At 43.1% G+C, this 19,446-nt stretch overlaps 1 protein-coding gene across 2 annotated transcripts; it reads right to left on the bottom strand.

Moving 5' to 3' along the window:
* Nucleotides 1-2,316: 2,316 nt before the first annotated feature.
* On the bottom strand, nucleotides 2,317-19,227 carry CCDC106 (coiled-coil domain containing 106). Of its 2 annotated transcripts, XM_083376474.1 has the most exons (7): nucleotides 19,181-19,208; nucleotides 17,780-17,985; nucleotides 11,136-11,241; nucleotides 9,809-9,931; nucleotides 8,179-8,355; nucleotides 7,485-7,685; nucleotides 2,317-4,086 (listed from the first exon to the last, which is right to left on the bottom strand). In XM_083376474.1, the coding sequence occupies exons 2-7, from the start codon at nucleotides 17,786-17,788 to the stop codon at nucleotides 3,674-3,676; spliced, it is 1,029 nt and encodes a 342-aa protein (XP_083232600.1). In that variant the 5' UTR covers nucleotides 17,789-17,985; nucleotides 19,181-19,208; the 3' UTR covers nucleotides 2,317-3,673. The 2 variants fall into 2 exon arrangements, with proteins under 2 accessions (XP_083232600.1, XP_083232601.1); XM_083376475.1 differs by lacking the exon at nucleotides 17,780-17,985 and having other exon boundaries at nucleotides 19,181-19,227.
* Between the last annotated feature and the right edge of the window lie 219 nt (nucleotides 19,228-19,446).

Raw genomic sequence — 19,446 nt, 5'->3', positions numbered from 1 at the left:
TCCGGAACGCCTTTCGAGACGCGGTTGGCCTTCCCTTTCCGCCCGCCCCTCCCCCCACTCCTACTTTCCCCTCCCCCGAATCGTTCGCAGAAGCTCTCGGGAAAGTCTGCCTCTCTAGGAAAGCTTCGGATTTCTTATGGAGACTCGGATACTCTTTTTGACGTCATTTCCTTCGTCTTAAAACCTTTCGGGAGCCTGACGCGTGCCTTTGTCTTCTTCCCGCTTAAAACACAAAACAAAACCCCCCGAAAAACAAAAACCGTGGCTTCTTAAAAATAAAAGATTCTTGAAGTATTTCCGCCGGATGTTGCTTGAGTGCTTCCTGTGGATGTTTTTTTTTAACAGAGGGCCTGTATGGTGGCTGGGCTTTCAATGTCAATGTACAAAACAGCGGAAGAATGAGAGCAGTCTTATTATTTTTTTTGTCTTAATTGTTTTTGTGAAATATACTAAACTTGAGTAATTTCACATGCTGGACACTGTGGCGCTAAAAAAGATGATGCTTAGCATGTTGCACGGATGTAGCTATATTTGCAGGGCATGTTAAATCACACACGAACACGCATCCTCATTCGATGTGTATCGAGTGTCACGCAAACCTAGAAAATAGGTTCATTTAATAAACCCTGAATAGCCTTCTTTGAACATAGCACAGACAAGCATGGGAAGTTGTTAAAATGTAGGCAATGCATACCTGGTAGACTTTTGTGTTCAGGTGGCCAGTTGGCACTGAATTTTTACTAAAATACTTCGAGGGATGTAATTCACAGACACTATTTTTTCCAGGGCAACTGTTCTAATATAAAGAGCGCTGCTATTTTCCCATTTTCACAAGGATCATGCTAATTAATGCTATAGAAAGATAATTGCTGGTTTTTATATTTTTGAAAGGGAACAGACATATTCCTAAAGCTTGTGCAATCTGTGCTACTTTATGGGGCATTTTCCTGCATATTTTCTTAAGGGGTTATACTTTCATCTTCCATGTTGAATTTTATCAGCATGAAAGTGTCTCCATTTCTTTATGAAAATTCAAAAGTACCTATTTCTTTTTTCTAATGCACCACTTATTTGCAGATTGTCTCTTGAAATTACTGTGCTCTCATTTTAAACACATTTTCTGCCTTTTAGGATACTTTGAAGTGATGTAGGTTCTATATACTATTATACACTTATAAATCCCATCTTTGTACAAATTTAACTGGGAAGCTAACCAGTGCGCCCGTCTTACCAAGGGAAAACCAACTGAACAAGTCCAAATGTAATCCAGGAACTCTCAGAGAATGAAGGTGTTGGAAGTAGCACCCACCCACCTTCCTAAAAAAAGGAAATACTTTGGAGAATATTAAGAAGGCAGAATATCATATTTCCCCAAAAAATCTTAAAAGCAGCCCCTGCCCCCAGCAGAAATTGAGCAGGCCAACTTTTAGAAATGCAGATTTGATAATCCTATTCAGAAAGACTGGGTCACCTATTCATAAGCAAAATGCCTTTAGCCACAGCCCCAGAGAAGGTTTGAGCTGATGGGATTAGAAAACAAAAGATTTCAAGGACAGGAACATGACCTTTAGGACATAATAGGATTAACCTACCACCATTAGAAGGGACATGGTGGCTCAGTGGGTTAGGACGCTGAGCTTGTCGATCAGAAGGTCGGCAGTTTGGCGGGTCGAATCCCGAGTGCCGCGTAACAGAGTGAGCGCCTGTTACTTGTCCCAGCTTCTGCCAACCTAGCAGTTCGAAAGCACGTAAAAATGCAAGTAGAAAAATAGGGACCACTACGGTGGGAAGGTAACAGCATTCCGTGCGCCTTTGGCGTCTAGTCATGCCGGCCACATGACCACGGAGACGTCCTTGGACAAGCGCTGGCTCTTCGGCTTTGAAACGGAGATGAGCACCTCCCCCTAGAGTCGGAAACGACTAGCACACATGTGTGGGGGAACCTTTACCACCATTAGAATACCAAAAGGGCACACTTAAGCTGAGGTCAAAGTATGTGGAACAGGAACAACCTCAAATACAAGGTCCAAAGAAGATATAAAAACACTCCCAATTCCATTTTGTCAGCCATCCCAGAAACATGCTGTGTCATTGAAGTTTCTGGTAACTAAATAAACAAAAACCTTCTTTCCCAAGCAGCCTCCATTTCCTTTCAACAAAGGAAACTGGACTTCTCCACTCTAATAATTCACACATTTGTTTTCCCAGGCTGTATATTTGCCCCATTTTGCAATGTGTTACACAAGGTTATGTAAAAAAAATACATAGTGCAGAATGTTATACCAAAATGTTCTCTTTAATTTAAATTCTGTTTTAATAAAATGTTTGATATTTTCTTTTTAATTTCTTTTTTAACACAGAAAACCGATTGGAGAGAAAAAAATTACAGGCACAGTGGGAAGAGTTTGCTAATTACACTGAATAAAAAGGAAGCCCCCTCAAGGAACACAATATATAATTCAAGTCCTTGCATTCAAACACACTTCCTCACAAACATACTGAGAGGGCGGGGGAGGGGCGGGGGGGGGGGGAAAGCAAAACTGCCAGCAGAAAAATTCAGTTGAGGGCTTGGAGTGGGACAATAGCTAGGGAAAAGTTTTAGGCAATACCTTCCAAATCTATGAGGCAAAAGATGTAGTAGGGGCTCAGGATGTGAGACCATCTTTGGGAGACAATAGGAAAGCAGAGGCAGCTCAATTCTGCAATTCTTCCAATCACAACAAGATTGTAATGAAAATGGAATGGTAACCACAACAGCAGCAAAAAAGAATTGAGAACAGTACCAGTGGCATCTGCTAACAGCTCAGAAAACACGGAAAAGGTTCTCAAGCAAGGAGAGGTAAAACTACAGAAGTGCATCATGCAACTTTATTTTCCCTCTTCCAGTTTAGAAAAGAATAAGCTCTGTTGGTTAAGAGTGATTTGGCTCTCACAGAGGCAACCCCTCTCCCTCAGGCTACTGTTATTTAACCTATTGTTAGATGGTGGCCCTTAAGGTAAGACCAAATCACCCTAACCAACAAAGTTGGGAACATAACTGCGGCTGACAGGGATATTTTTGCAAACTTTTACCATCTTCTTGTTATATCATTTATTTTGACATACCCCAAATGACAGGAGTTTTATTTTTTAAAAAAATGTGTGTATAGCATAATATATACTGTATAGCAAGGCTATAATTACCATCAATCAATAAACTAACATTGTTAGCTGTTTCAAGTTACCTGTGCAACAATTACAATCAATCTATCCATGATGTCATTTATTGTGGGATGGGACATATTAGGTCTGCCAACTCCACCTTCGCCATTATGTCTCCTCTGGCCAAACTCTCAAATGGAAGGAAGGAAAATGAAAGCAATCTGGTAGCTGTGGGGAAGGCTTTAAAGAGGGAAGCATAGATAGGCAGATCTATAGTCAAGTAATAATCCTAGGAAACCACTCCTAGGCCTCTTGTGTAATGATGAGCTGGCCCTTCCTGTGAAACAGCGGCTTCATTCAGTATTTAAACCTAGGCGAAGGTGGAAGGTTATTGTGCATCATGGTAGAAAACTCAACACAAACAGAGTTTGCTGAGTAATGGATGGGGGTTGGGGGGGGATGCAGGAGGTACAAAGAAAGAGAGGTCAAAGGGCTGGCAAAATAGTTTCCAGCAGTAGCTCCAGGAGAGAATTCATCGTGTGTAACATTCAGCGATCGGCAGATGTTGCTTGGGTGGCGTGGCAGGAGAAGGGACAGAGTTGCCAGCAGCGGAGCCAGGAGAGTCCGTTTTCCTCTTAAAGCGATAAGTGATGGGCAGTAGAAGCTTGCTTTTCTTGAGGGCCTGCACTTTCTTGAGCGTCTCATCATCTAGCGCCATGAAACATCGCCGGGAATATTCAAGCAGACGCTCCTTAGATGGGTCAAACTCACCCACTTCAGCCAATTTTTCGGGAGCAACGATAAGGAGCTCTGCTATGGGGGTGGTCAAGGCCACAGTGTTACGGTCCACCCGATGATGTTCAAAGGCCCGACTCATGCTTTGCAGCTTCTGAAAAGTGTACAGGATCTTCTTATACCGGCAGAGAACTCCATCCACATCCTTCACTGAATGGTGAATTTGGGTTCAGGTAGACAATACCATGGAGGATAGAGACAAACAGCAGTGTAATTGAACAGCAAAATGCAAAAAGAGAAGAACAGCACCTCATCAACACCAGATGCCATGAAAGCCAAGATGAAAGGAATGAAAAATTGCCATTTAAGGCAAGAAAGCAACAAGTTGGGATGGAGACGCAGATAAGGACATGATGTGGGAGGGTTATAATATGCCGTATAGGACAGGAAAGGCAAAAGGCAAAAAATAAATCAGGGATCAGGTTAAAAAAAACATACATTTATAGTTGAGAACATCGATAGACATGAAAGGATGAATACAGGGACAGAGAAGATAGGTTGCAAAAAGAAGGAAAGAAAAGTCAAGGAGGAGGCATATGCCATAATTGTCAAGATCAGAAATAGGAAATGATGGTGAGTAGTTTAAGGATGGATCAAAAAAAAAAAGAGGGAAGGGAAGGGCAAGGTGAGGAGGGGAGGGAGAGGAAAGGAGAACAGATCATTTCTTTTTACCAAGACTTGAGGCTTTAAGGTGAGATTGGGATAAACTAAATCAAAATTCCCTGTTTCCATACATCTTAACAAGATATCCCTTACAAACATTTTAATGAAAGCTCTAACCATATCTTACACTGCCCATATGGGTTGAGACTGTGAAGAATGTAAAATGTCTCAGATGCCCTGCTGCCTATCCTTGCAATACTGTAGAGATCTTGATTTTCAAACTCTAGATTCTCCTTCCTACTTCTCCCTTTCTTTCCTCAAAATAAAAAAAAAAGACTTACACTGCAATATCATAACTTCTCTGTTATAATATTGTAAGGGTTCTGTTGGATCAAATCAAAATGGTCTATTTCAGGATTTTGTTCCCATGGTAGCTAATGAGATGCTTCCCAAAAGCCAAAAATAGGAGAATGCTAAGCCTCACACCTAAACATCCACACCGGTATTACCTAGCAACCGATGGTCAAGCGCTGGGTTGCATTTCTCCTGTATGTGTTCTCTTTTCCGGTGTCTCAACGCCTTTGTACTAGAAAAGCATCTTCCAATGTAGGTATTAGCATTCAGAGACGATATTCAAGAGCAGTAAAAGATAAGGGGGCTGTAAGGGGACATTCAAGAACAATTCTATTTCATGTCAATGTGACAAATGTGTTCTTTTGTGGTTTCCAGTCTTTCTTTGCGATCATAAATAGGGATGAATTCAAGGTATAAATTAAAAAAAAAAAGATTAAAACTGTGCCAATTGTTGCGGGGAAAAGAAGAGGAAGGGATATTAGGCATGCTGAGTCATTTCCAGAATAATAAAAGTGGGATATAAATAAATAAGTTTGCAACATATCTAATATACTCGTAATTATTGCCTTTGTTAAACATAAAGGGAGAAGATGGGAATGAATATATGGTCATCTTTTATTTGTCTGCTGTTGGATGTTTGCAATAAAACAGTTTCTAATTCCATTTTTTAATTGTCTTTTCACTTAACTACATGGAGGTTTTAATTTTATATTTATTGTGAAATAAGACACTAGTTTACCCAAGTGAAGAGTTTTATCAGGGATTCATGCTCTGAGCTAAATATTTTTAAAGGTGGAGAAAGATAAAAAGTTTCACTGGAATGGGACACTGCTGCGGGGAAAAAAAGAGTTTGGGAACCCCTGTTTTACTGAAAAATGCCAAGTTTTAAGACTTTGGAAAAGAACATCAAATCTAAAATTTTAGAAAAATATCTACAGCTGTTCATCCATAGACCACAACAACAGATTCTTGTCTACTAGATCTATGGCTAAATGAAATCATGTTTGTTCTTAAATCTAGTAAGAAAAAAATGCTGGAAGAAACTTAAAAACACTTAAATTTAAAGAACTTCACTTTACTGTAGCAAAGAGATGGTAGTAGAAATACTGAGAAATTAGTTCCATTTAGTGTTTTAGAATTTAGAATTTTTAATTCAAACTGATTGCAAATACGGTTGCAGTACATTTAAATCTAATTTCAAATTTGTTTATTTTTCTTCTTTCCTCTTGCGGTCCCTTTTGTGCTAGATTATTTTAGATGATGATGGCAATAACTATTTTATCTTCTGCTGGCCTTATATAAACATCTTTGGATGCTCTGTTGACCATTTATTTCTTACTTAAATAAATAAAGACAATAATGAATGAAGACTATTAAGAAAGTAACTGTCTATTAGGAAAAAGACCCACTTTCGATGGATCTGAAAATGAAACTAATATTACCGTATTTTCCGGTGTATAAGACGACTGGGCGTATAAGATGACCCCCTACATTTCCTGTTAAATTATAGGGTTTGGGCTATACTCGCCGTATAAGACTAGCCCTCTTCCAACGCACACCAAATAAAAATTAGAAAACATCAGATTTGATTTTAATATGGTAATTTTAATTCAAATGCTTATGACATGCAGGTATTTAGTAGGAAAACTGTCACTTATAAACATAAGGCTGTTTGTCATCAAACGTAACCATAAAACAGTGCAAGTGGATTAAACTTTTCCTAATTCACTCTAAAGCTTTCCCTGCACAGACCAAATGGGAGATCCGCTCCAGGTTTTCCAGCCAGCCCTGTCCCTAAAGTTTCAGCACCAGGCGTATAAGACGACCCCTGACTTTTGGGAAGATTTTCATGGGTTAAAAAGTCATCTTATATGCCAGAAAATACGGTAAATATCCTCTTTTAAAAAACAGATTGGAGAGGGAGAATCCTAAGAGGTTATCAGTGGAGAAAATAATCTGTTTTGATCGTAAGATATGCTAAAAAAAAACCATATAAAAAAATCCACCCCAAGAGGACAAATGAAATGGTTGTCTTGCCCTTCTACTTTTAAGTCATTTTTTGAGATCTAATTGGAAATGCTGCATAGCTATGCAAATTATTATTTTATTATACAGGTAATCCTTGAGTTACAGCCACAATTGGGATTGTTAAGTGTGCCCCACCTGATTTTATGACCTTTGTCGCCAGGGTTGCTAAGTGAATCAGTCTGGTTGTTAACTAAATCACACAGTTGTTAAGCGAATCCAACTTCCCCCATTGATTTTGCTTGTCAGAAGCTGGCTGGGAAGGTTGAAAACAGCAGTCACCTGACACCCCCCCCCAGGTCACTGCCACTGGGGTAAATACATGCCAGTTGCCGGGCCTGAATTTTGATCATGTGACAATGCGGATGCTACATGCTATGACAGGTTGTTAAGTATGAGCACCGGTCATAAGTCGTCCCTTCAAACGGTCTCTAAATGAATGGTTGTAAATCGAAGACTATAGTATCTGGCTGAGGGATTCTGGATCTTAAAGGTGGTAAGGTTGAGAGATGCTGCTGTAAACCTTGAACCATGGCTCTCCAAACCTTTGAAGCCTTAGTACTTACCTCTCTGCCTCTCCCGGACTTTAGGCTTGGCAAAGCGTCGCCGGTTCAACCCTGCTTTGGGTTTCTTGTGTTCCACGGAACCACCTTCTTCAGGGCTGGTGGTCATCCAGGAGCCCAGGCTGTCATCGTCTGTCACCTCCCCATTTCGGCTCTCCAATACTTCAGATCTCCGGGGCAGTTGTTTGTTACAACAGTGATCATCTAGGTTGGAAGAGAGAAAGGCTAAGTGAATTGCATTTGGCGAGGGAGATGAGAAGCTTAAGAGCATCCACCTGGGTTACCAATTTCCTCCAAATCACGGCCATTACTGCATACTTTTATTTTAATAAGGATAATCAGCCTATGGTCCTTCATGGGCGGCTAAATTCAACATCTATCAACCTCAATCAGAATGGCTCTTGATTAGACTACAATGCACATTATCCCCATTATGTTTCTCAACTTTGGAGGCTTGAAGATAAGTGGACTTCAATGGCTAGAATTCCCCAGCCTGTCTCAAAATGCTGAATGGGCCCTCAAGCCAAAAGTGTCTACTACCATGGTCTATCCCTATCCTAAATAGTTCCCTCCTTTCTCTTAAGAGCCGAGTGTCTTGGCACCCATTCTCCTCCCTGCCCACCTTTATTTCTTCTTTCCAATAAAGTGCTTTCCACTAATCCAGCAAAACCACTCCCTTAGGCTCCAGAACGTTTACCAGCATCCAGGCGGGCTGAAGAGATGAATTTGTCTAGCTGGCAGCGCAAGAAATCTCGTTCTTCTTCCAGGTCCTCGATTCGCTTCTGCAGCCAAGAGTTCCTTTCCAATGCCATCTGTAACTGGGTCTTCATATTGGTCACCAGGGTCAGTGATGGAGCTGGCATCTCTGGAACCTCTAAGACACAACAAGAGGCACAACACGGGGCTCCATTCATGCACTGTGCTGAACTGAGTTTGTGCAAAGCTCTAGTTTAGGTTGAAACAGTTTGGCAGTTCCTAGTTCAGCGTATTGTGGGGATATCCAATCTTTCTCTTAGAATGCACTATGAATCAGGTCACCAGCTTTAGCCATGATGTGGCTGATTTGTCTGAGTATAGTACGGGCGTGCTTAAAGTTTGTGAACCAGGTTGAATGTTCAATATTTCTCTGATCTAAAATGTGATCTGTTCTCCACACTAGTCCTAAAACTAGATAAAGGGACCCCAATTATACAAATGAGTCAAAAACATGATACTTGTTCATCTATTTATTGAGGAAAATGATTCATAGCTACCTGTCTATGTTAGACTGAAATACAGAATTAACACAGGCATTCTGCAGAGGTCCCCTGACCATTCCTGTTAAGAAACGTCTTTGCAAAATGTCAGGCAAAGGCAGTGTTTGCCTGATACAATAAATCACAAAATAGCCAACCACATCGCAGCTTAGTCTGTTGTGCAAATTTCTGCCTAGAAAACATGTGCTCTGCTAGGAAGCTACAGTCTCTCAAGAGTTGTAAGGATTGTATATAGAACATCTCCCACGTTTATAGAAAAATCTATTAGGACTATTACTAGTCCTTGGTTAACAACCAACTTATCTAGTCTTTGATTAACAACCGTCACTAAGCAATGTGGTCATTAAGCAAAGCATCACATGACCATGACAGATTTACAATTTCACCTCTGCGGTGGACATTAAACAAGACACTGGAGGTTGTTAAGTAAGATATCATGTGACCACCACTTCTGATTTTACAACTGGTTTTTCCATTGACTCTTGCTTGTTGGAAGCTGGCTATGAAACATGCAAATGGCAATCACATGACCGCAGGAGGCTGAAAGGGGCATAAATGCCTGGCAGCTGCAAAGTGCCCAAATCTCAACCACGCGACTTGAAGCATTGCAACAGTCATAAGTGCGAGGACCAGTCCCAAAATTATTTTTCCAGCACTGTCATAACTTTGGACGGCCACTAAATAGAGCAGTTGTTAAAGGAGGACTATCTGTACTTGGGTTCAGTCTCCGAAAAGGACACCACTTTTTTACTGCGTTCTAAATAAGTGCCATCTTTGTGTGCTCTCACCTGCCTCACAGCACTTTCTGGAGACAGAATCCTCAGTGCTACACAGCTGTGGTCCCAAAATACCCCAGAGGTCCCTTTTCTATGGCGGTTTCCGTGATGGTGACTTTTTGGGGTGATTTTTCTTAGCACTTTTCCAGAGTTACCATAATCAAGGAAGAAACAGAAAAGCCCATTCCAATTCCCAGTGGCTGAAATGGATTGCCTTGGGGTCCTCTGCGTGGTCCAGGACACAGTTAAAGGATGTTTAGTTGCTGACACGGGGAAGGTGACAATTGTTTCTCACCATCAAAATTTTGCGGGATGCTCAGACCATAGTGTAACCGTTGACGAGTTTGCGTCTGGGACTCCATTTGGCATGGCTCATCCAAAGGTAAGGCTAGTTTGTAAGTTTCATTATTCTCTTTCACTGTAAACATAAATATGGTGGGGGGGGAGGAGAAGAAATGTAATAAATTTGGAATACACAAAGTTCAACATTATACTAAACCACGGTTTGTTCAATTTCAGTTTACTCCAATGGTTCTCAACTTTTCCTTCACAACAGACCCTCTTTAAATACCTTTTGTGGCCACGGACCACCAAGACGTAACTCAACCTCATGTGATAACATTACACCTCCCCAGAGGTCCGCAGATCACAGACTGAGAACCAGTGATCTACTCAATAAATCACATGGGACTTGGTTTACATATGTTAGGGAATAGTACACAAATCTCAGTAACAGGTTCACATCACCCCCAAGCCAAGCAAACAATATTATGGCTTATCAAAGTGGATGAACTAAAAGACGTAGAGCACAATTTTGTTTGAACACATCAATAGTTCATGAAGTCCTCAGCTGAGGCAAACAAAAATATTCTTGGTTAAAGACTTTCACTAACAGTTAAATAAAAGAGACAATTCCATTGGCAAGAAAATAAACACAACTATGTAATAATAATTCATGTTTATTGGAAATATAGAGTATACCGGTAATATGAGGAAACTGCATGGAAGTGGTAGTACTTTATCACTTCCTCTGTATCACATTTTTAGCTCTACAGTATGACAGTGATCTGACATTTTGGCACAAAAGTAAAGAATTGTCATTATACAGGTGCTATTTCTAAAATCTTTAAATTTAGAGGTTCCCCCGATCAGAAATCTATTCCCCTATGGATACTCATTTCTTAACAAAAACTTTGGGCTGGGTTCCTTCATTACACTAAGTCATAAAGGCTCATTTCCAAGCCAGAGGGGCTGATTCCTACATGTAGCTTGTAAATGATATGTTTGTGAGTTGAGGATGGGAACCCAGCCATCTGTAATTTGCCCTAATGATTATTAAACAAATCATGGCTCATCGTGATGAAGGAGTGCAGTCAATATTCTTACCAGGCGCTCCACGGGTATCTCTAATGAACATACTCAGAAGCCAGAAATGGGCTTATCTGGATTTGATTTAGTGCAGCATATGAACCCACTCAATAGGTTGGATTCAGATTTTCATCTTGATTTCAGTAAAATGCAAAGCTAGCTAACATGCGTCTTCCTGAAGCATTACTCCGTGATTACCAGGACTTTGCCTCAAGCCTGGGACAATCGACCTCATTGCCAGCCCATATACACACCTTGCTTTGTTCCAGCTCCACGGAGACCCCGACCTACATCTGCTTGCTCGTGGTGGTTGCTTTCATTCATCGTCCTCCCTCCCCGAGTGAGATGAATATTTCCAACCTAGAGGACAGGATGGAAGTTATAACTAAGGCTATGGATCACACATGCCTCCTTTCTCCATTCTCAGAAACCTCTGGCCTAGATTTTCCTCCCAAGTCAACTCCAGGTTAAGGAGTCTGAAGGTCTCCCTTCAACAAAATTCCTCAGCCACTAAGGAGCCTCTTTCAGGAAATGCTAAATGGCTACTTTTCACAATTGTTGGTCTAACATTTTTTTTAAGATCAGATACGGGAGGGGAAAAGCCTTGGTGGAGCAGTGGGCTAATGCCTCCTTAAGTAACACCAGCTGCCTGCAATTAGTGCAGGTTCGCATCCCACCAGGCTCAAGGTTGACTCAGCCTTCCATCCTTCCGAGGTAGGTAAAATGAGGACCCAGATTGTTGGGGGCAATTAAGCTGACTTTGTAATAATGCCGCTTGGGGTGTGTGTGAAAGCCCTAATAAGCAGGCATATACATAGAATGAAGGCTACTGCTAAGCTTGTAAGCTGCCCTGAGTCTTCGGAGAAGGGTGGGATATAAATGGAATTAAAATAAAAAATAAAAAATAAAAATCCATACGGTACAACAGGGCTTTTCAACCTTTTCACCCATTGTACCACTTTTAGGATATGGCAACATCCAAGTACCACCAGTCGCCTAGCAAGGTGTCAAAAACTTGACCAAAAAAAAAAGGAAAAAAGCGATGAAGTACAGATAGTCCTTGACTTACAACAGTTGCTTAGTTCACTTCAGATGCCAAGCATCTGAATGTAAATCACAAGACCCTGGAGATGCTGCCACATTCCAGCTGATCGATGCTTCTTCTGGGCTCAGAAGCGCCAGGATCAGCGCCGAGCTCCAGCTGGAGACTGGCGCTGATCCTGGCGCTTCTGCTGAGCCCTGACAGCCCTGCAGCTCCAGCCATCTCTCGCTCAGGCTTGTGCGGTGCTGCCACCGGTTCAGCTCATTTCCCCTCCCCCGCTACCACTTTTCTAGGATGGTCGCGTACCACCTGCCAGGTGCCAATGTACCAGAGGTGGTACCCGTACCACTGGTTGAAAAGCCCTGCGGTAGAAACAGAAATAGCAGCGGTAGAACTTTCATAGGAATAGCACAGAAATAGCAGCAACAGTAGAACTGAATCCAAGAGGCCTACGCTTCCTCCTGAACAGAGAAACTATTGAAATTCCCTAACGGGATGCGCGTTCCCCAATTCCTGCAACTAGTGGGGTTACTAAAATTCGGATTGGAAAATCTGAGGTTTTCCATTTGTCCTTACAGTCCCCATCAATCCTAACCAATTCGCATGCTGCTAAAGCCAACATCCTCTGCAGGGATTGAGTTGTCTGGGTGACCTGGAGACAGTTTGTTCTAGTCCTGCCTTAGCCATGAAAGCCAGCTGAGGAGTGACTTTGGGCCAGTCACTCTCCCTCAGCCGAAACCACCTCACAGGGTTGTTGTTATGGGAAAAATAAGAGCAAAAAAAAGGTGTGCTGGATATGTTTGCCACTTTGAATTATTTATAACTATAATAAAAGTGGGATACAAATAAATAAATAAAAATAAAAATTTGGTAAATAACACATAAACCAGGCCTCTCCCCTCCCCCCCCCAAGCAACCCTCTACAATATTTCTGCTTTGTTTTTTTATACCATTCCATTCATTGATCTCAAAGCAGCGAGCATGGTTCACACATACACAGTTTCCATTTTAATTTTTCCCCCACTGTGTGGGATAGTTTAGAGCAGACAGTGGCCGCCTTTGCACATCATGTTCTCATGGTGTGGCTTCATTCCGCTTTGAAGATGAAAGAGGAATCCAACTGCAAACTGGCTCAAATTATTCAACTTGGGAGTTTTATGCTGAGTGGATATCTCTTTTGGAACTTTCTCATTGTCCATGCACAGCTACTAATTGGCTCACTACACGAATAGAGTATAACAAAATCTCTGCCTGGGCCAGGGTAATAGCTGGGGACCCTTGCTTCCTGGGAACCCTTCAAACACCTGACTGAAGGCAAAAGAGAAATTTAGAAAGCTTGGCGAACAATTCCAGAAACTAGTACAGTCTATGACAGGTGGACGACAGCATCTTCCAAAATAACTATACAGGAGATTATTTTTTTTAGTAGAGTAGAACCCAAAGGTAGTATTTAAAAGATGGTGGTATCTGAATCAGTTCACTATTCTATGAATTATGACACTTTTTCTACAATGGCTTGTTCACATGTGGAATTTGTTTCCTGATTTTAAAGCCTTAAGTGAGGAAAACATATGAATATTTTGAAAACAAAACACAATCAAAGATCAGTTCAATGCCCTGTGAGGAGGGTTGGGCTGAGGCCCAGTGACTGGCCCAAAGTCATCCAGCTGGCTTTCATGGCTAAGGTGGGACTTGAACTCATGGTCTCTTCTGGCCCAGGAACAAAAAGGTCTGCAGAAAAGCAACCAAGCTCAGAGAACTCCAAAACCCCAAAAGAAATATCCATGTTATTTCTTTGGTAACAATGTAGAAATAGATTACTGACCAGGTTTTGTTTTTTGTTTTTTTAAAAAAGAAATGCCTAGAGAAGTTGGCATAAAGTTTTACAGAACAAGGTAATGCCATACAACTACCTACCCATTTCGCTATGTTTATATAGTCCTCTTAGGCCAATTAGGCCAATTTTGCATCGCTCACAGTAAACCTGTATATGTTGCTTAACGTTCTTCAAGACCAAAGTCCCTGGACCGGTGGGACTAGGGCAGGGGTGTCGAACTCAATTTCATTGAGGGCCGCGTCAGCATTGCAGTTGCCCTCAGGGGGCCGGGTGGATATGGCCAGGGTGGGCATGGCCTACTGGGTGGGTGTGGCTAGAGTGCTTATGGCCTACTGGGTGGGCATGGCCAGCTCTACATCGTTCTCATCAAGGGTGCCTATGGGGGTCAGGGCAGGAGTGGGACAGATCTGAAGGTCTCTGGCAGGAGGAGGGTCTCTGGGCCAGGGCCAAGGCAGTGGGGGCCGTTCCCTCACTGTTTCCAGGAGGGCTTCGCGGGCCACATGAAACCACTTCACGGGCCGGATCTGGCCCCCGGGCCTTGTGTTTGACATGTCTGGACTAGGGGGTTTAATTTAAAAGAAATCGGGGGCCCGGTGTACTTCCCCAACCGTTCGTCGAAGACATCCGCGAACTCCCTGCAGATGCCCTGCAGGGAGGTGTGGCTCTGCGTTTGGTGGATTCCGGTGATCCCAATGCCCAACGCCCTGAACCATCCTAGCCCCACAAGGCTGGTCCGTTGCCCTTCAACGACCAGCACGCTCAACTTCCCCTTAAACCCTTTGTAGTGGACCGTCACTGACGCCTCCCCCCTGACTTTAATCGGAGAGTTCTGGAAGTCTGAGAGGGTCAGTTTGGATGGCCTCAGGGGAACCCGCTGGCCGCTCCGCTTGCAGATCTCGCTGAAAGTCCGCGCGGAGATAATGGATATGGCTGACCCAGAGTCAAGTTCCATTACGCAGGGGACCCCTTGAATTTTAACCCTCAGTTTGATTTTTGGAATAAGGGGTGGGTGTCCCCCGGTTTCGCAAACAGCCGACCATCCCGCTGTGTGGCTAACCGTAAACCTCGGCGGCCGCTCCCCTGTACCTGTGGCCAGCTTACTTATCAGGGTTGAGCATCAATTCTTATTTAGCCCTTTAATCCAAACCAATCAATAACTGATCAACCGTCTTTCTTCTCACCAAATAACTTGTCACTCATCAGTATCTTACAACCACACCCATCCTCTTCTTTGCCAAAAATAAATGGAGAGGGGGTTGGGAATTGTGTCTATTGCAGAGATCTCACATATCTGGAACTGGCTCCCGGCCAAGGTCTTTCATGCAGAGAAACTCAAGGAGGGTGAAGCTGAATTTATTTTTAATTATTGCAATGCAGAGGCACCTTTTCTGATTCCATTCCAGGAACCAGAATCATCTCTAGGAAGCCGGTCCATCTGCCCACACCTAACAGCACTTACCACCCCAATACGGTATGTATTTATGAATTACAGTTATTTATATCCGATCTTTCTAGATACAAATTCTTCTCAGGTGACAGAAAATTAAAACACATTTTAGAATCTCCTCTCGAAGGACCAGTATCGACATTCAACAAGGCATCTCAATTATTCCAACAAAACAGCTGATGCCAGATGGACCTAAAGAGGTCAGAATAATCGAAACAGGCACAGGTAATCCCTGACTTAATTTGGCCCAAAATTTCTGTTGTTGAGCAAGGCAGTTGTTAAGTGAGTTGTGGCTTATTTCGCAATGGTTTTTTTTTTGCCACAGTTGTTAAGCAAATCACTGCCATTGTTAGGTGAATCACACAATTGTTAAGCAAAACTGGCTTCTCCCATTGACTTTGCTTGCCAGAAGCCAACTGTGAAGGTCAAAATGATGATTACATGATCCCAGGACGGTGTAATTGTTGTAAATACAGGCCAGTTGCCAAGCCTCTGAATTTTGCTCATGTTACCGTATTTTCTGGCGTATAAGACGACCCGGCGTATAAGACGACCCCCCAACTTTTGAGAAGATTTTCATGGGTTAAAAAGTCGTCTTATACGCCGGAAAATACGGTACCTCAGGAATGCTGTGATGGTTCTAAGTGTGAGAAGCAGTCATAAGGCCCCCTTTGTCCTGTGCCATTGTAACTTTGAGCAGTAACTAAAAGAATAGTTATAAAGTCAAGGGCCACCTATAGTTCTATTTGAGTTCTTGTCAGAGAGTTGTGTTGGTGACAGATGCCTTGTGATGGAATGCAAGAATCCAACCCTTAACGTCTCTTTCGCCCCCTTCTTTCCCTCTTTGCACAGAAAAATCAAACTTTATCATTACTTATTTCCCCACCACTGACAGGGTACCCATACAGTCCTAAACTATGCCATTATTGTTGGGCTCTTGAACAAACCACAATCACCAGACTTATTGAGTATCTTGCAATAAATCAAACCCAGACAGATCATATCACAGTTCAGCACAAGGTGAAACAACCCAGTAATGGATCCTATCAACAAAACTTAAGTATTACTCTGTATATAGCAGGATCAGGAGGTAAAATCCTAAATAACTATTAACCCAAGATCCTAATATTGTGGCAGTTCTATGATGTTTTTCTTTGCATGGTGGTTCTGCCATGTCCTAATCCAACCATCAGATTCTGTAATTGATAGCAGGCTTACAATTATACAAGTAGTCCTCATTTAGCAACCACATTAGGACTGGCAACTTGGTTGTTAAGTGAGGTGCTTACTAAGTGAAATTGCGACTGTTCTTATTGTAATATATTGGGCTTTGTTTTACTGAGTGTATCACGTGGGTTTGATTGCTGGAAGGTTGCTTAAGCAAGGAAGCTGGCTAGCGGCTCCCAGCTCCTCAGACAACCCATCTCCAGCGCCGCTATTGGCTGCCTCTAGGGCGGCAAAAGACTGCTTTAAACTTATTGGCCGCCACCTAGAGGCCAGGGTATAAATAGCTGCACTCGCAAATAAAGAATGTTCCTGACTGAACTCACTCACCTCGTCTCTTCTCTCAAGCAACGAACCAAGTACACAACACTTGTGATCTTACTTCAGCTTTCCTTTCCTTTGTTTCACAGAAGGGTTGGTCATTAAGTTAATTTTTCATCACCACTGTAACGGTGAACAGTAGCTAAATGAATCAGTCACTAAACAAGGAGCACTCATACTTTCATTCTTATATCTTCTTCCTGTCCTTCTCTCACCTCACCTAACCTAATCTAAAACTGGTTTGGATTTATTTTAGTCAGTCTCCGCATTATATTTCAGCCTTCCCCAGTCTGATGCCTTTAAGATGTGCTGGATATGTGCCTATTATGTCTAATCAGGGAGTTGTCTTTGAGATCCAGAGGGCACCAGGTTGGGGAAGGCTGCTGCATCCAGATTTCCCATTATTTAAATCATCTGTAAATTAAATGTGACCCATTCCCACACTTCCTTTAATAACTTGCAACATATTTGGTTAGCTATAGTTGGTAGTTAATAACGGGCTATTTTATTGGGGAGGGTTGTAAAATGGAGTTATACATGTATAAGACTGATCTGAACATAAAGAAAAGTATATTACTATATGCAAACCTTTATAGCACCATAACATCTCAAAAATGTATTTCTGCATGAACCTGCTATTCCCAATCTATTGGCAATCAGCCATTTGCTTGGGATGCATTTCCTCTGATTACAATACTCAAAGCAGCAAAAAGGAACCCAGGTCCTAGTTAGCAGAAGTGGGTCTTTCTTTAAAACTGGATTCTTGATTTGTTATCAACTTTCCACAAGTGAAAGGCTATATTCACACTTTATGCTTGGTCCCAGCTTGATAAGTTTTCACTTAGTAATATGCAATTATTTGCTATGCACTGTGTTGGCAATGTCTTCACAGTTTAAATCACCGTTCACCAATGGATACAGATTTAGTTGCCATTTCAAATAGTCCTTGATTACAACCATTCATTTAGTGACCATTTGAAGTTACAACAGCACAAAAAAATGACATGTAACCAATCCTCACACTTACAACTGTCATAGCGCTCCCACAGTCAAATGATCACAGTTCAGGCACTTGGCAACCAGTATGCATTTGTGATGATTTGCCACGTCCAGGGGTGAATGATCACTACTTGCAATCTTTCCAGCTGGCTTCTGACAAGCAAAGCCAATGAGGGCAGCCAAATTTGCTCACCAACCGCATGATTCATTTAACAACAGGAGCGATCTGCTTAACTGTGGCAAAAAAAATAAGGTCGTAGAATTGGGTGTGAGTCACTTCACAACCACCTTGCTTAGCCATGGAAATTATGGTCCCAAACGTGGTCTTGAGTTAGCTTACTTAGTAACTTTCCAATTAATCAAAATACATCACTCGTTTTTCTATAAGCCTTGTGATATCCCTTTATATACATGAAAATAGGGGGGGAAACCTCTGAATAAACCAAATTAGGGGCTTTTATCTTAACTGACACACACACCCTTTCCCAAGCTACCTCTTCCCCACTGCACATACATGATTAGAGCAGTGTTTCCCAACCTTAGGAACTTGAAGATGCGTGGACTTCAACTCCCAGAATTCCCCAGCCAGCATAGCTGGCTGGGGAATTCTGGGAGTTGAAGTCCACGCATCTTCAAGTTCCTAAGGTTGGGAAACACTGGATTAGAGGACGTCATTCTAAAAGTCCAAAGCCAGCAATGTCAGGAGGGGAGGCAGTTTTACAGGTGCTAAGTGAAACAGACCGGAGTCAGAAAAGTTATTTTTCAGCAGCATCTGAGACCTACCAAGGGGACTTGAAGCACACCGGTGAGGAGTCTCTAAGGTGCACCCCAATGCTTAGGGGCAGGACACGCTTCAACCCACCCTTCCCTACAGCCCCCTCCTCCCACACTCTGCATCCTTCCCAGATGCCACCCCAGATGCCAGCAAACCGCCGGTACGCCACAACGATGCCACACAAACACCCTGGGCGGGCGAATCCATAGCAACCCTCCTCTTCCCCGTCTCCATTAAATCAGGCCTTTGGCAAAGAAAATCCAGAGTCCATTAACCACTACTCCAAAATGGCCTCGGCTGTTGTCCTGCTATGAAGAAAACCCTCCCTTCTTCTTCTTTTTTTTTTCCAACCCTCCCCTCCCCTCCCCTCCCCCAAATTTCCAAATCTTGCGGCTGACGCGCAGATCAGGACTTTGGAGACGCCGAAAGGACCTCCGCGCGCCTCCGCCGGGGCGCTTTAGGGCGCTCGGAGCGCGACAAGTTGGGATGTTTTGGCTAGCTAACTGATCTGGAGGGAAGCCAGCCCAGCGCCGCTTCTTCCGAGACGGAGAGGATGAGGAAAGCGCCGAGGGAAACCGACCTGGCGACCGGGGGTCGACCTGCAAGCCTCGCTCCTGCCAGGACCCCCCCCCCCTTCCCGCCTTAACTTTTTACCTTCCTCGCCCGGGTGGCCCCAACCACCGCGGAGCGTCCCGAGTCGGAGCTTTGGGAAGGCGAGCGGCGCCGGGGAGCTCCTGTAAAGTGCGGCGTGAAGAGGCGGGGCTGAGGAGGAGCAAAACGGCCTTAAGCTGGGAAAGAGGGCTGGAGGGAGGGTGGAGGGGAAAACCTAAGCGAGAAAGCCAGGCATCCCTACGGCGGTGGCCGCATCCCAGCGCCCGCTTCACGCACCTTCCGACCAGTGATTCCTGGCAGACGTGGGA

The sequence above is a fragment of the Vipera ursinii genome, assembly GCF_947247035.1.
Source record: "Vipera ursinii genome assembly, chromosome: Z".
Classification (NCBI taxonomy): Eukaryota; Metazoa; Chordata; class Lepidosauria; order Squamata; family Viperidae; genus Vipera; species Vipera ursinii.
Note: the sequence above shows the minus strand (reverse complement) of the source record. Positions and strands in the feature narration are given on the sequence as shown.